Source organism: Balaenoptera ricei, chromosome 1 (genome assembly GCF_028023285.1).
Source record: "Balaenoptera ricei isolate mBalRic1 chromosome 1, mBalRic1.hap2, whole genome shotgun sequence".
Classification (NCBI taxonomy): domain Eukaryota; kingdom Metazoa; phylum Chordata; class Mammalia; order Artiodactyla; family Balaenopteridae; genus Balaenoptera; species Balaenoptera ricei.
Window position 1 is genome coordinate 82,141,312 of NC_082639.1, and position 15,489 is coordinate 82,156,800.

Sequence of the window (15,489 nt, forward strand, 5' to 3'; positions counted from 1 at the left end):
CATCTTTATACATTGTGTGCCCCAAAACACAAACTGGTAATTCCTTCAAAAGGATTAGTCTCTTTTGTAGAAAACAAGATTTGGAGTTACAAACTAAAGTTACAGTAATACTAACTTTTGCACTAATAACTTTTTTTTTCCTTTATTATGTATTAGTCTCTTAAATCATTTAGAAAACAAAAAGTGGAAGCTACAATCCATTGTTACGATAATGCTAGGTTTTACAATTGCCCATGTATTTATGAAGATTTTTATTTCTCCATATGGCTTCAGGTTACCATCTAGTGTTCCTTCATTTCACCTTACAGAATTCCCTTGAGTATTTCTAGCGGGGCATGTCTAATGGTCACAGCCTCCCTCAACTTTTATCTGAGAATGTCTTAATTCCTCCCTCGTTTTTGAAGAACAGTTTTGCCAGATAGAGGATTCTTTGTAGACAGTTATTTTTTTTTTCTTTTGAATATCAGCCCACTGTCTCCTGACCCTCAAAGTTTCTGATGAGAAATCTGCATGTAATCTTATTAAGGATCCCTTATATGTGGTGATTTGCTTATCTCTTGCTGCTTCAAGATTCTCTCTTTGTCATTGTCTTTTTCTTTTTCTTTTTTTTTTTTGTCTGTGCCACGTGGCATGTGGGATCTTAGTTCCCCGACCAGGGGACCAGGGATCGAACCAGTGCCCCCTGTGTTGGGAGCTTGGAGTCTTAACCACTAGACCACCAGGGAAGTTCTTGTCATTGTCTTTTGAAAGTTTGATTATAATGTGTCTCATTGTGGGTCTTTTTGAGTTCAACTTACTTGGATTTTGTTGAGATTCTTGGATGTTTATATCATGTATTTCATCGAATTTGGGGCATTTTCAGTCATTATTTCTTCAAATATTCTCTCTCTCTTTCTCCCTTCCTTCTGGGACTTCCATGATGTGCATACTGGTGTGCTTGATGGTGTCCAACAGGTCCCTTATGTTCTGTTCACTTTCTTCAATCTTTTTTCTTTCTGTTCCTCTAATTTCTGATATGTTATTTATTTTCATTTGAGTGTTTTCATTTCACAGTTCTTTGGTTTTAGTATCTTCTAGTTAACCTGTTGCTGCTATTATCACATATGCATAATTTTTATACACTTGTGTATATGCACAAATATACATATAAACATATCAGTTTACTCATGTTTTGTCTTCACAAAAGTTTTTTGGACATTTGATAACACCAATCAATTAGTGGTGAAGTTGTAAGGAGTGAGACTTACACATTTCTAGTGAAAGTATAAGTTTTGATGCACTTTGAAGAGAAATACCTAATGAAGTTAGAAATGTGCATATCCTACAACCAGGAAGTCCACTTCTAGGTGGTATGTTCTAAAGAAACTCTAATACATGTGTTTAAAGAGACATGTACAAAGGATGTTATTGTAACATTATCATAATAGTGAAAAAGTAATATCTAACTGTTTCTGAGTAGAAGAATGAACAAACTAGTTTGTTGTTACAGTGGAATACTGTATTATCATAAAAATATGAACTAGATCCGCATATGGATACATGAATAAATATTTAAAACTATTAAGTGAAAAAAATAAGTTGCTGAAGCTTGCAGAAGTGTTGATATTGTCTATGTGAATTTTTTTTTTAATTTTATTTATTTATTTATTTATGGCTGTGTTGGGTCTTCGTTTCTGTGCGAGGGCTTTCTCTAGTTGCGGCAAGTGGGGGCCACTCTTCATCGCGGTGCGCGGGCCTCTCACCATCGCGGCCTCTCTTGTTGCGGAGCACAGGCTCCAGACGCGCAGGCTCAGTAATTGTGGCTCACGGGCCCAGTTGCTCCGTGGCATGTGGGATCTTCCCAGACCAGGGCTCGAACCCGTGTCCCCTGCATTGGCAGGCAGATTCTCAGCCACTGCGCCACCAGGGAAGCCCTATGTGAATTTTTAAAACAAAATTATGTTACATATTGTTCATGGATCTACATATATAGTTAAAAGCACAAAAAACATGTATGAGAATGAAACACACCAGAGAACGATATAGAACAATTTCAACATAGTATTGGTGAGGGAGGGAAGGGATAAGACATGGACTTGTGATTTCATTTCTTCTCTAAAAGGAGAGAAACTGAAGGAAATTTGGCAAAATGCAATAAGCTATGTAATTTCAGTAGTAATTTAAATTGTGAGTGTTATGTTTTTTCTGTGTACAGTTGACCCTTGAACAATTTGGGAGTTAGGGGTGCCAACCCTTGTGCAGTTGAAAATCCACATATAACTTTACTGTCAACCCTTCCTTTCCATAGTTCCCATCTGTGGATTCAACCAACCGCTGATGGTGTAGTGCTGTAGTACATATTTATTGAAAAGAATCCATGTATAAGTGGACTCAGGCAGTTTAAAACTGTCTTGTTCAAGGGTCGACTGTATTTAAAATGTTTCAAATTAAAAAAAAATAATATGAAAATTAATAAATCCTGTTTCTATGTTTAGCTTGAATCTCAACTAGAGAAAAAAGAACAACAATTTAAAGAACAAGAAAAGACTATGTCCATGTTGCAGCAAGATATAATATGTAAACAACATCACCTTGAATCACTAGACAGACTCTTGACGGAAAGCAAAGGGGTAAAATCATCTTTATAAAAGTGCTGTTTAAAAGCTGACCAGTATTTTAAGTTTATGTTTCTTTTAACATAACTTTAATTCTAATCAAATCAGTTGTTTAACAACCTGTTACTAATGCTAAAATATTTATACACGTACGTATATTTTTGCTACCAATCTGTATGTTTTCAGGAAATGGAAAAGGAAAATATGAAGAAAGATGAAGCTTTGAAAACATTACAGAACCAAGTATCTGAAGAAACAATCAAGGCTAGTATGCTAATACTTTAAAAAATTTTCTTTTTATTTATTTTTTCTCTTAATGGAGACATTCCTGTGGCTTTTTAGTTATCTCTATAAATTGTAAAAAAAAATTTACATAAAAATAAAGTGGTAAAAATTTTACATAAGTCAATGAACTTAGTTTCTTTAAGTAGTATATTTTTCATTGTGAATTATGATCTTAATTATTTGATAGTTGATAATCTAGTTTGTAGATTAACCTCTTTTCTTTTTATAATACCTTAAGAAAGATTTGTTTTTTAACAAAAATGTATTTTTTAAACTGTAGCTACTTACTAACATTACCAGTAAAAAAATTAACAAAGGAAGTGGAGAGAGATGAAACTACAAACAATACAGTTTTGCTTCTTTTTACCAGTTCTGCTATATGATTAAATAGGGAATAAATCCAGAATTTCTGGGTAAAATACAGTTTTGTGTCTAGGATAACCTTATGTTTAAAAGCATGGGCTTTGAAGCTAAACTGACTTGGGTTTTAGTTCTGGCTTCAGTGTGCTTATTAACTGACTGTAACCTTGGCTAGGTTATTTAAACTCTGAACGTTAATTTCTTCATCAGTAAAATAGGGATCACAATGCCCTAGAAGAAGGTGGGTTTGAGGATTAAATGAAATGAGGTACATAAAATACTTAGCACATACTAAGTTACTCAGAGTTTGCTAAGTAATTACTATATATTCAATGTTTTCTCCTTTGCATTTTTAGTGCTAAAAATAGTTTCAAATATGCTGTGACCTTCATTCTGTCATATATGGATTAAATATAAAGGATATTTTAAAAATCCAGTGTTATTTACTTTTTGCCTAGTACTCTGTTTTTCATCCATTTTGTGACCATGTATACCCTCGTAAACCCAATTATATATTTATCCATAACTTTCCTATAGTAGTCTCCAAAACTTTTAACATTTAATGCCATGTCAGTTCATTTCCTCATGTAAAAATAATCTCTAAGATCATTAATATTTAAAAAATTATTATTGTACAAAGGTTGTAGGCATGATATAATTTCATTAAATAAAATCCATATTGCCACTTAACTCCTGTTTTTCATTAAATTACCTAACACATCTAGCCAGTCATCTAGTAAGTTATTTTCATTTGTTAATAATCAGATATGAGACAGGAAGGAAATCAGCTAAAGAATGAATTATGATGTTAGGTTTTATTCCTTTGGTACCTTTAGTAGATTTGCTTTCATTGAAGCTATACTAAATGATTCTTTTCTTTTTTTTTTTGTTTTTCTTTTTCTTTGAGATGCACTGCACGGTCTGTGGGATCCTAGTTCCCCACCAGGGGTGGAACCTGGGCCCTCAGCAGCGAAAGCACCGAGTCTTTTTTTTTTTTTTTTTGCCTGTTGAAATGTTTAATGACAAAGATTTTGTTCAGTTTCCTGATGTGGGTGTCCAAAGATGAGAGACCCATGTGTGTGATCTGTACCTCCTATGAGATCAGCCCTAAGCTAGTTTAAACATGATCAAGTTCTGTCTACATGGTAGATTTAGACCTCTGCATGTCCTGTCTACTGATTATGTTTAGAGCTGACCATGTGTTGTCTATAATAAGAAGATTTAGACCTGACCATGTTCTGTGTACGCTAGGACTATGGGGACCTGGGTAGAGACCCGGCCTGGCCTCAGTACTGGGAAGCTCCGTGCCTGCATCTGAATGTCAGTGCTTAGATATCTGGGGTCTGGAGCTGAGGTGGGCTTGTCTACGTAACAGCCTCTCTTCTGAGTGTGGTGACCTGGTCCTCCCAAGGGTCAGTGCTATGGTCGGGACCTTAGTCTTTTTTTTTTTTCCTTTGAATTTGTATATAAATTTAATTTTTTGGCTTTTTTAATGACATACAGTTGACTTACTATATTATATTAGTTTCAGGTATACAACATAGTGATTAGATATTTTTATAGACTAGACTCCAAAAAAAGGTGCTACAATATACTGACTATATACCCTGTACTGTACATTACATTTTTTTTTTCACACACACACACTGTATTTTATTTTTACAAGAGATAAGTAGACTGACACCAAGCATTGTACATGGATGACCACAACAAAAGCAACAATGATTGCAATTACCAAACATGAAACACACTCATACTATGTCATAGTATTGACATTCAGTCCAGTAATCCTCCACTGTAACAGCTCCTTTACTTTGCAGTGAAAATTGATTTGTATATTCTTTGCCTCTCAGTCCTTGTGGGATTTTTTTTTTAATTCAGACAGAAAGTCACAAAAATTATACTCATCCTCATCAGTTCACTCAGTCCCATGTAATTAATTTTTTTTTTTCATCTTGATCTTTTGTTAGCACTTTTATGAGTTCATCAGAAAGCACCGAGTCTTAACCACTGGACTGCCAGGGAATTCCCTAAATGATTCTAACATATCAAATAGAAGTTTGAAATCTAGTCTTCTTTTCTTGATTATGTCATTACCACCTTCTTTCTTGACTTTTGGCCATGTCCCTCTGCATGCCTCAGTTTGTTCTTTGCATAAAAAATTATGAAATTTTCTATCTGCAGGAGAGTTATAAGGATCAGTTTAAAGTTATATCACTTATAGAAGTATGATAATGATAGCTGGAAGACTGATGGGAAGTTTATGAACTGGTAAAAAAAACCAATAAATTAAAGCAATTATGTTAGCTGCTATTAAATAGAAAATTGAGATGGTGCTTATTAGCAATTTCATTTGTTTATTTTATTTGTTTTGCTTTGCTTTTATTTTCCACTCTAGATTTTTGTGTGTGTTTTATTTCCCCAAAGAAAGTAAAAGTTATAAGTAGAAAAAAAATAAAAAAGACTAGCTTAGGTGCTTCTGTTGAAAGTAGGTAGCGTAGAGCCCCTATGTGATTGCCTCCAGAATATGCCCCCGAGGAGGTTCTTTGGTTTAGCAGAGCAGTGTCTTTGTTTTGATTCTATTCATTCACGTACATATATATATACACGTATATTTATGAGTAGTTTGTACACAGTGAATGATGTTTATTTGTATGAGATTTAGAGTCTCAAGCTCTTTGTTCAAATGAGAAGTCCAACAGAGTAGTAGATGTTTTGGTTTTTATTATTTATTAGTTTTAATTAATTTATTTTTAATTAAATTTTATTTTGAAAAATTTCAAACCTACAAAATGAAAGACTAGTGCAGAGAACATCTGTGTACCTTTCATTTAGATTTACTGTCTTTTAAACTCTAACCGTACTCACTTCATCTCTCTCTGCACACACATGCACATGCCTTCATGCACATGCACCCACCCAGTCCCACCCCCACTCACACATTTCCTTTTTGCTAGTCCACCTGCGAGAAGGTTGCAGATGTCATGATACTTTACAGCCTTAATACTTAAACTTGGGTCTCCTATGTATAGAAACTTTCTCCTACCTGATTACACCATCTCTATACACCATAGAAAGTCAACATTAATTCAGTAACACCATTCAACACACTGTCCATACTGAAAATTTCCCAATTATTTAAAAATGTTCTTAATAATCTTGCTACTCAAAGCATGGTCTGGCAGCATCACTATCACCCGGGAACTTGTTTGACTTGCAGAATATCTCAGACCTACTGAACAGAGCTGGAACTAAGGTGAAGCAAGGGAGGTGCCTCTGGCATACAATTTAAGGAGACATTTACTCTCTGGGTTGTACAAGTGAAGGGTATGCATTTGCATGATCCTCAGAGTGAGTACCTCCTTAAACTTTGAGCCCTAGAACCTCCTTTGTCTCACCCTAGACCTGGCTCTGGTACTGAATTAGGGTGTCCAGGTGATTTGTATGAACATTAAATTGTGAGAGACACTACTTTAGCTTGTTCCTTTTCTTTCCCCAATTTATAATGCAATCATAATTCATGTTTTGCTTTTGGCTTTTTAGATTCCCCTAAACTCACTGTCTCCTATTCTTCACGACACTGAATCTTTGGAAAAGTCTGGGTCAACCGTAATAGCACACACACCACAATTGTGGGTTATACTGTGGGTTATACTGTGTCCTTCCCACTGCTTCACATCAGGAGGCACATAATGTCACACCACCCCATTATTGGCTTTGCCAATCTTGACACCTATTATTTAAGGTGGTTACTGCTAGATCTCACTATTTTAAGGGCATAATTTTTCCTTTATAATTAATAAGCAATACATAGACTGATTCTTTGAGGCCATGTTCAAATTCCTGTCCCTCAACAAACTAGTGACCAATGGTTTTAACATCTAGTGATGAATCTTGCCTGATTGAGTTTTTATGTTGTTAATTTTTATCACATGTGATGTTCTGACAGTCATAGATTTTTTTTTTCTGTGTGTGGAAGATGATACAAGTACCAATGCTTATTCTCATGCTTAATAGAGAAAACTTGTAAATATTTATGCCTCTCATAAAAGACTTTAAAAATTATTATTAGGGCAACAGTTTGTTAACAAAGATAATTAATCAAAATTGTAAGCTTTTTAACTGTTAATGGTTATATTCACACGCTATAGGGGCAGGCTTTGAAAACTGTGTCTTTCAGTTGTGCCTCTTTTTAGAAATAAGAGTTGCAAAGATAATTTCATGATGTAGAATAGTATCTGCAAGAGGGAACATTTTTCTTTTTCTCCTTATCTTGTTGAAATTTCTTTCACACTTTCATGACTACTTACTAGAATGCTATTAACGTTGAGGAAAGAAAAAAAAAAATACTCCCAAGAAGCTCAGAAATACAATAAGGAAAAGAAAGGAACAAGACAAGAATGAATCTTATTAACAGATGGGATATGGAGCATGTTTACAAATTCTGAAAAATTTTACTGAATTTGAGTTGCTCTTTGCTCATTCGCTCTTTAATGTTGAGGTAGCGTGAAGCATTTGCAGCTTTATGAACACTTGAACCAAGTTACATTGCTGCCTTTCTGAAAATGTTTTCACTGATTCAGAGCAAAAGCAGCCTTCTCCTTCTTACCTAAGTTTTTTTTTCATTAGCCGACAAAAACATTTCATTTTCTTAGTGACTTCAGCATATTCAGAATATTCGCACTATAGCATTTTTAGCACAATACACCAGTTTGTACTCACTTTATTATTTTTCTTGATCAAGGGAACTTAAGGAATAGGTTTAAATACTGCTTACCTTTTTAGGTAAATGTTTCAGGGTGTCTGGCCTGCAGGTCCTTGACAATTGGCCCCAGTCTATCTTGCCAGTCCCATCCTTCCAGTACCCATCTCTTACAAATTCATGGTTTTGGTACCCTAAGCTCCTGCCAACTTCTTACCATTCCTTTTCACAGTGCCTTGTCTCTGAATGTACTTCCCTCTTCCTAGAATGCCCTTCTTCACTTGTTCATGTCCATTTATTCTTCAGGACTCCAGGCACTGGTTTCCTCTTTGGTTTCCTAGTTTGCAGTAATAATTTGTTTTCTAAATAAATCTCTTCTTTAATAGCATTTTATATCCTAAGTTGGACTGTATATTCACTGGTTGAAGCAGTGAGGTAACATTAGGAGATAACGCTGTAAAATACTGAGCATATAATAAGCACTCATTAGTATTGGTTGATTTTCCTTTTTTGCTTTTTTTCTGCTTAGGTCAGACAACTAGATTCAGCATTGGAAATTTGTAAGGAAGAACTTGCTTTGCATTTGAACCAACTGGAAGGAAATAAAGAAAAGTTTGAAAAACAGCTAAAGAAGAAATCTGAAGAAGTAAATTAACATTTCCTTTAAATATAGCATATTTTTCAAGTGATTTCTTTTTGAGATATTGTTTATTTTCAAGATACTTTAAAAGTACATTTTTATATAGCTGATATAAAAAAATTTTTCCAGTAAAACGTAAACTCCAATTTTATATTCTTTTTTTAAAAAATAAATTTATTTATTTATTTATTTATTTATGGCTGTGTTGGGTCTTCGTTGCTGCTTATGGACTTTCTCTAGTTGAGGAGAGCGTGGGCTACTCTTCATTGCAGTGCGTGGGCTTCTCATTGCAGTGGCTTCTCTTGTTGCAGAGCATGGGCTCTAGGCGCACAGGCTTCAGCAGTTGTGGCATGCAGGCTCAGTAGTTGTGGTATGCGGGCTCCAGAGTGCAGGCTCAGTAGTTGTGGCGCATGGGCTTAGCTGTTCCGTGGCATGTGGGATCTTCCCAGACCAGGGATTGAACCCATGTCCCCTGCATTCGCAGGCAGATTCCCAACCACTGTGCCACCAGGGAAGTCCCCAATTTTATATTCGTTAAGAAACAAACATATGACATATAAAACACAAAATATGACTCCTTAAAATTCTGATTCTATTATCTATTTTTAGGGAATCAGGAGATTATTGTTGATCACAGAGTAATTCTAATATAAAATGATTAACACTTAGAATATTATTTTAGATTTAAAGGTATAAAATTCTTCAAATTTTTTCCATTTTGTTTTTTCTTCCTCTATTTGTCTGAAGGATTGAGAATTAGGTTTATAAATTTAACTTTCTTTATTGAGAAGAATTTCTCAGATACTAGATAGAAGACTTTTCTTGAATTATCTTATTCATCTCTGTATACTCATTGTCAACCACTTTGCTTTCAACATAATAGGTAGTCACTAAATATTTGCTCAAAGGAATAATCTTAATGAAGAATTCCTTTATTTCTTTGTTAGAATTTATAATATATATATTTAAACCTTAACTTCATGTTTAGAAATAATCAACAAATTGGACTTCCCTGGTGGCACAGTGGTTAAGAATCCACCTGCCAATGCAGGGGACACGGGTTCGAGCCCTGGTCCAGGAAGATCCCACATGCCGCAGAGCAGCTAAGCCCGTGTGCCACAACTACTGAGCCTGTGCTCTAGAGCCCGCAAGCCACAACTACTGAGCCCGTGTTCCACAACTACTGAAGCCCACACACCTAGAGCTGGTGCTCCACAACAAGAGAAGCCACCGCAATGAGAAGCTTGTGCACCGCAACGAAGAGTAGCCCTCGCTCGCTGGAACTAGAGAAAGCCTGCACGCAGCAACAAAGACCCAACACAGCCAAAAATAAAATAAATAAATAAAATTTAAAAAAAAAACACCTTTCTTAAAAACAAAAAAGAAATAGTCAACAAATCTTCATCAAAGATGCATCACGTAATTATATAACTTCAGAGGTTAAAACAAAAACTTTGTATTTTATATGGTCCTGTCTTCTTCCTTCTACTTCCCTTCATGAAGGTTTTTATAGCATCTTTCACAGGTGGGCATATATTTCTGTATTCCAATACATGGAAATTAAACCACCTAAACTACAGATACTTATACTTTTTAGAATAAGAGTGTGATTTTTTTTTCCACCGGGATCTTCTTTAAACCATTATTTAAGCATTTATTTATTTTTATTTACTTATTTTTTGGCCACACCCTGCAGCATGCGGGATCTTAATTCCCTGACCAGGGATCAAACCCATGCCGTCTGCAGTGGGAGCTCAGAGTCTTAACCACTGGACTGCCAGGAAAGTCCCTATTTAGGCATTTAAATTCTGTAGCCCTCACTGCACTCCAGCATAAATGGACTTGGCAGAGATGGACTCTGGAGACAGGCAGTGTTTGTAACCAGAGAGTTTGCTGAGATTTAGAATTTGTATTCTTAGGAATAGCATCAGAGACTTGGGTGGATAAGAGGCATTTACCCAAAATGAACTTAGAACTTTTTTCAGAATAGCAGGAAGTATAAACCTAGGCTGGAACTGGATTAGAAATCAGAAGTGGTAGTCAGGTTTGTACAACCATACTAGAGAAAAAGTAAGTAAGTAAATTAAAAAGATTTGCAGCCCTTTTATTGCTGATGAATTATTAGCTCAACTGCATGTGCATTGGCTTACTTACTTAAAAGATCATCTTTCACTTCTTCTTGTGTGTTGATAAGAAACATGGAGAAAAATCCAATTACTCTTTACCTTTTTTTTTTTTACGTACCAATCCATACATTTATTTAGTTTTGGCTTATTTGTCTTTAGAGCAAATTATAATATCTTACAGAGAAAACTCTTTCTAATGCTGGTTAATAGAATTAATATCTTATAACAGCAGAGTTATGAGACTTTCATCATATGTAGCTAGGTTTTAGAAAATATGATTTGATTGATAGTGCATCCATTCTGTTAGTAATAGGTGATGTTGTAAAGATATTTTACCAAATCAGTAGATAGTCCCGAATCACATACTAGCTGAATAATTAAATGGCCCCAGAGCATATAGATAGAAAGCCAGCTGAAAAAACTACATGTTGATAATCCACCACACAAAGCTAATAAATATGCCTCTGAGTTTTTGCCTCAGGCAAATATTGTTTTCCATATGTTGAAATAAATACATTTATGATGAAAATAATAGTGACTTTGGGGTCCTGAATTATTTTGAAAATATTTTAATTTGTATTAAAATGCTTTAAAAAGTGATAATGTATGTTTCATGCAGAATTGTCAACATGATAGAAGAAAATAAACACAAAATAGATGTGAATAAGCTGAAACATTTTCTGCGTAAAGCATTTATTCAGCAAGATCAGTCATTTTATTGATAAATGCCTTTATTCAAATTGATGGACTTAAATTTTGCAGAGTTGGCATTGTGTCAGTAACTTTTCTGGGTTATATTTTATTTTTTAGTAATAATCATGAGAGCGTTTTTGGATATACATTAATATTAGATAAAGCTAATTGTAAAGCAGATATTATAATGTAAATTCTACTTTCTTCTTGACTTTAATTATAAAATAATGAATTCTTTAGGAAAAGTTTATTCTCTGAATATGATAATAACTTAGTAGAGAATATAATGTCAAAACTATTTGTTTTATATTTACTTTTAAAGTCAAGTGGAAGTTAAAGGGTAGTAGAGTGAAATGCCAGTATAAATTTGATAGATGTAGGTTAATTTTTGTGAATTAATATTTGTGATACAACTAATATGTTAGATACTTCAGTATTTTTAATGGAAATTATTTTGCTAGTGGCTAGATGACTAAAATAAATTTTTTAATTGTTCTTATGTGATATGACTTTCTTAGTGTTTTGGTTAGGCCTTATCTTTTTTCTAATATTTTGTCTTTAATACTTTGACCATTTTTTTTATTTGATTAGGAAAGTAAGTATAAGACAGCATGTTCCAGTAAAGCAAAGAATAGTATATAAACTTATCTTATAGGCAAGTCAGTTCTATATAAAATAAACTACAGCAGAGGTGTGATCTGTAGTTTTCTCAGGAGCTAGCAGGAAAAACAAAACAGGTGTCACTGATACCTATTTACACTAAATAAATTATTTTCATATAGACAACATTAAGTAAAATAGATTAGCATTAAAAAGAATTATAATAATATTAGAAATTGGATAGTTGCCTGTTATATGTAAGGTTCTCTAAGTTTACAGTGTCATCATATAATGAAGAAGTTTGAAATGTAAGAGCTTCTTATCATAAGCAAAGGCTATTTGGCCCCTAAGCCTTTCATGATGCTGCTGAATATTCCACTGCTGGATAATTAGAAAAAACCAAGTCAGGATTCTTCTTCACTGTTTCTTAGGAGTTTAAAATTATTTTCTTCTGGATTGATATTTATTAGAAAGATTGTTTGCTTTAAAGGGATGGGTTTATTTTCCTTCATTTTAAAAAGTTATTACAGGGGCTTCCCTGGTGGCGCAGTGGTTGAGAGTCTGCCTGCTAATGCAGGGGACACGGGTTCGAGCCCTGGTCTGGGAAGATCCCACATGCCGCGGAGCAACTAGGCCCGTGAGCCACAACTACTGAGCCTGCGCGTCTGGAGCCTGTGCCCCGCAACGGGAGGGGCCGCGATAGTGAAAGGCCCGCGCACCGCGATGAAGAGCGGTACCCGCACCGCGATGAGGAGTGGCCCCCGCTTGCCGCAACTAGAGAAAGCCCTCGCACGAACCGAAGACCCAACACAGCCAAAAATAAATAAATAAATAAAGTAGCTATAAAAAAAAAAAAAAAAAAAAAAAAAAAAGTTATTACATAAGCAACAATAAGAAATCTTTTGAAAAAGATTTACCTACAATCCACTCTCTAATACTTACTCTCTAATACTTTTCACTTTTCTATTTGCCTGAGTGTTTTTCATATTAATGAAATGTGGGATTTATTTTTTCACTTTATTTTGTAAAATTTATTTGCCACTGTCCTTTAAATTATGATTTTTTTTTTTTTTTGGCCATGCCATGTGGGTTGTGGGATCTCAGTTCCTCAAGCAGGGATTGAACCTAGGCCACTAGGCCACCAGTGAACTCCCTAAACTGTGATTTTAAATGGTTGCATCTTTTAAAATCAGATTTATATATCATCATTTAGTAAACCTTCCCCTTACTTTAGGAACAGGTAACGAATATTATGAAATATATATTAAATTATGCTGTATTATTTATAGAATTTTAAAATGATTTCTTTTGGCACTTTTTAGGATATGGATTTCTTGGACAAAGGGCATTTTTTTTCCTTCTTAATAGGTTCTCCCAGATAACTCTAAAGGTTTCATTTTAAGCAATTTGGGGGATCATCATATTCAAGTCCTAAATATTTGGAGTGAATAAGTGCAATTTCTTAGTTGGTATTGTTTTCCTTTATGTTTTTTGGATCGTGAATATTCAAGAGTGCTTACTGGGATATTATTTTACAAACAATGGCAATGATAGCAACAATAATGTACTAAATAGCAGCTAACATTTATACAGTGTTTTCATGGCTATGGTTTATTATCAATAAGAGAAAAAGATACATCAAATGGAGTGTGAAGAAATCCATGGCTTCCTATGTTTTCTCCCTCGTTCTGGGAGAAGTCACACAGAATAAGCTCCTTTCTGTAGCAGTGAAATGCAGCAACATTTATGCAGTACTTCTGCCCAGGGAAGCCTGCTTATGACTCAAGGTTCAAGGTTTTTTACTGGGGGCTGGTCACATAAGAACAGCCATAAGTATCAGAATTCCAAACTCCTAGAAGGAAAGCATGATTTGGTGCCCTAGCCAGGGAAAACAGTCTCATCACTTAAGGAATGTTTCAGAAGCCACATTCCCAGACATCAGCCAAGAACCAACCCTATTAACAGGCCCTTCTAACATACCTCCCCATCAGAAAAATGAGCCATGCCCTTCCACATAATAAATTATAGCTATGAATACAATTGTCCCACATGACAAGTGAGGGTAATTATCTAATAAGGTGACAACATTGACATTTTATTGCTTTTTATTTGAAATATGTCATTATAATGAGAAATGTGTATATTTGTTAGGTATATTGTTTACAGAAAGAGCTGAAGATTAAAAATCACAGTCTTCAAGAGACTACTGAGCAAAATGTTATTCTGCAGCATACTCTTCAACAACAGCAGCAAATGTTACAACAAGAGACAATTAGAAATGGAGAGCTAGAAGACATTCAAACTAAACTTGAAAAACAGGTATATATTATTGGTCAAAATGGTTTTATGAAATAGAAATTTTTTTAAATTGATAATAGATTTTTTTGCTAGTTATATAAATTGCTGTTTAATCTCAAAGATACCATATTATAAGAAATATTCTAAATTAACATTGTAAAATGTATAAAGTTTTATTCCAATGTAATGTGATCGTGTAATACCGTGGGCACATTTTTGTCACTCCATCCAACCTAGTTATAATTTAGTTTTCTTTATTCAGTTTTTCCTTTTTGGACCTGAATATAATACCTATCTGAATCATTATAGCTTTCAATTTCTTCATTTTGGATCAGGAGATGTGTGATAATCCCTAAAGAAATGCCAAGCAATGCACTAAAAGAAAAATCCCAAAGGAAACTACTCATTTTAAAAAATAAGTTATTACTCCAAAGAAAGAATCCTAGGAAATTTTATTCTAGAATCTAATCTTTTCTCTTTCATTCATTACCAAATTCATCTGAATTATTCTGACAGATATTTCACATTTTTTGTTTTGTTTTCCTCTCATCACACTTTACAGAAAAGTATAAATTAGAAAATGATAGTTCACAGTAACCTCACTACACCTCACCTTTTTGTCATTTGTATGACTTTTTAATCTGTGTATTCTAACTTCATCCTCAGCCTCTCCAGTGGAACTAAAGAATCTCTTCTCTGCACATTCAAATATATCAGGCAGGTATTCTGTATTTTCTTTTTTAGAGACATCTGTCCTGTGGCTCTCCATCCCTTTTGTTCAAGTCTAGACCTACTGTTTGCTATTCCTGTTGTACAGCTTCATCCTGAGGCATTTCTTCATCTCATCTGTATTTGATTCCCACTTTCTAAATCCCTTGTCATTGACTCCGGTTTTTGTAAGATTGATTATGATTCTTGTTCTTTCTGAAATTGTGTTCATTTCTATAGTTGTCTTACAGTTTTCTTCTGAGTTTTTTTTTTCCTTAGGTCTATCAATTCCTTTGTATTTTTCATTTGGTTATTTTATTTCTCCATGATCTTTGTTTTAAGAGATTTTTATGTCTTCTCTAATTTCTTTGAGGGTCTAAAGAAGTTTATATCTAAAAATTCCTTCAGTATTTAGAATAAATTTTCCAACATATATTTTTTCTACTTTTTATTCATGTTCCACTGTGCACAGGTTCCGTGTTG

At 34.3% G+C, this 15,489-nt stretch overlaps 1 protein-coding gene across 5 annotated transcripts in view; it reads left to right on the forward strand.

Annotated features, from left to right (window-relative positions):
• CCDC18 (coiled-coil domain containing 18) overlaps positions 1-15,489 on the forward strand; it is a 133,084-nt gene that overhangs the window by 51,798 nt on the left and 65,797 nt on the right. For all 5 annotated transcript variants that reach the window (XM_059926458.1, XM_059926451.1, XM_059926427.1 and 2 more), the window contains 4 exons: positions 2,475-2,609; positions 2,781-2,858; positions 8,471-8,587; positions 14,152-14,319. In XM_059926458.1, the coding sequence (XP_059782441.1) occupies positions 2,475-2,609; positions 2,781-2,858; positions 8,471-8,587; positions 14,152-14,319 (498 nt within the window). The remainder of the gene's footprint in view (positions 1-2,474; positions 2,610-2,780; positions 2,859-8,470; positions 8,588-14,151; positions 14,320-15,489) is intronic.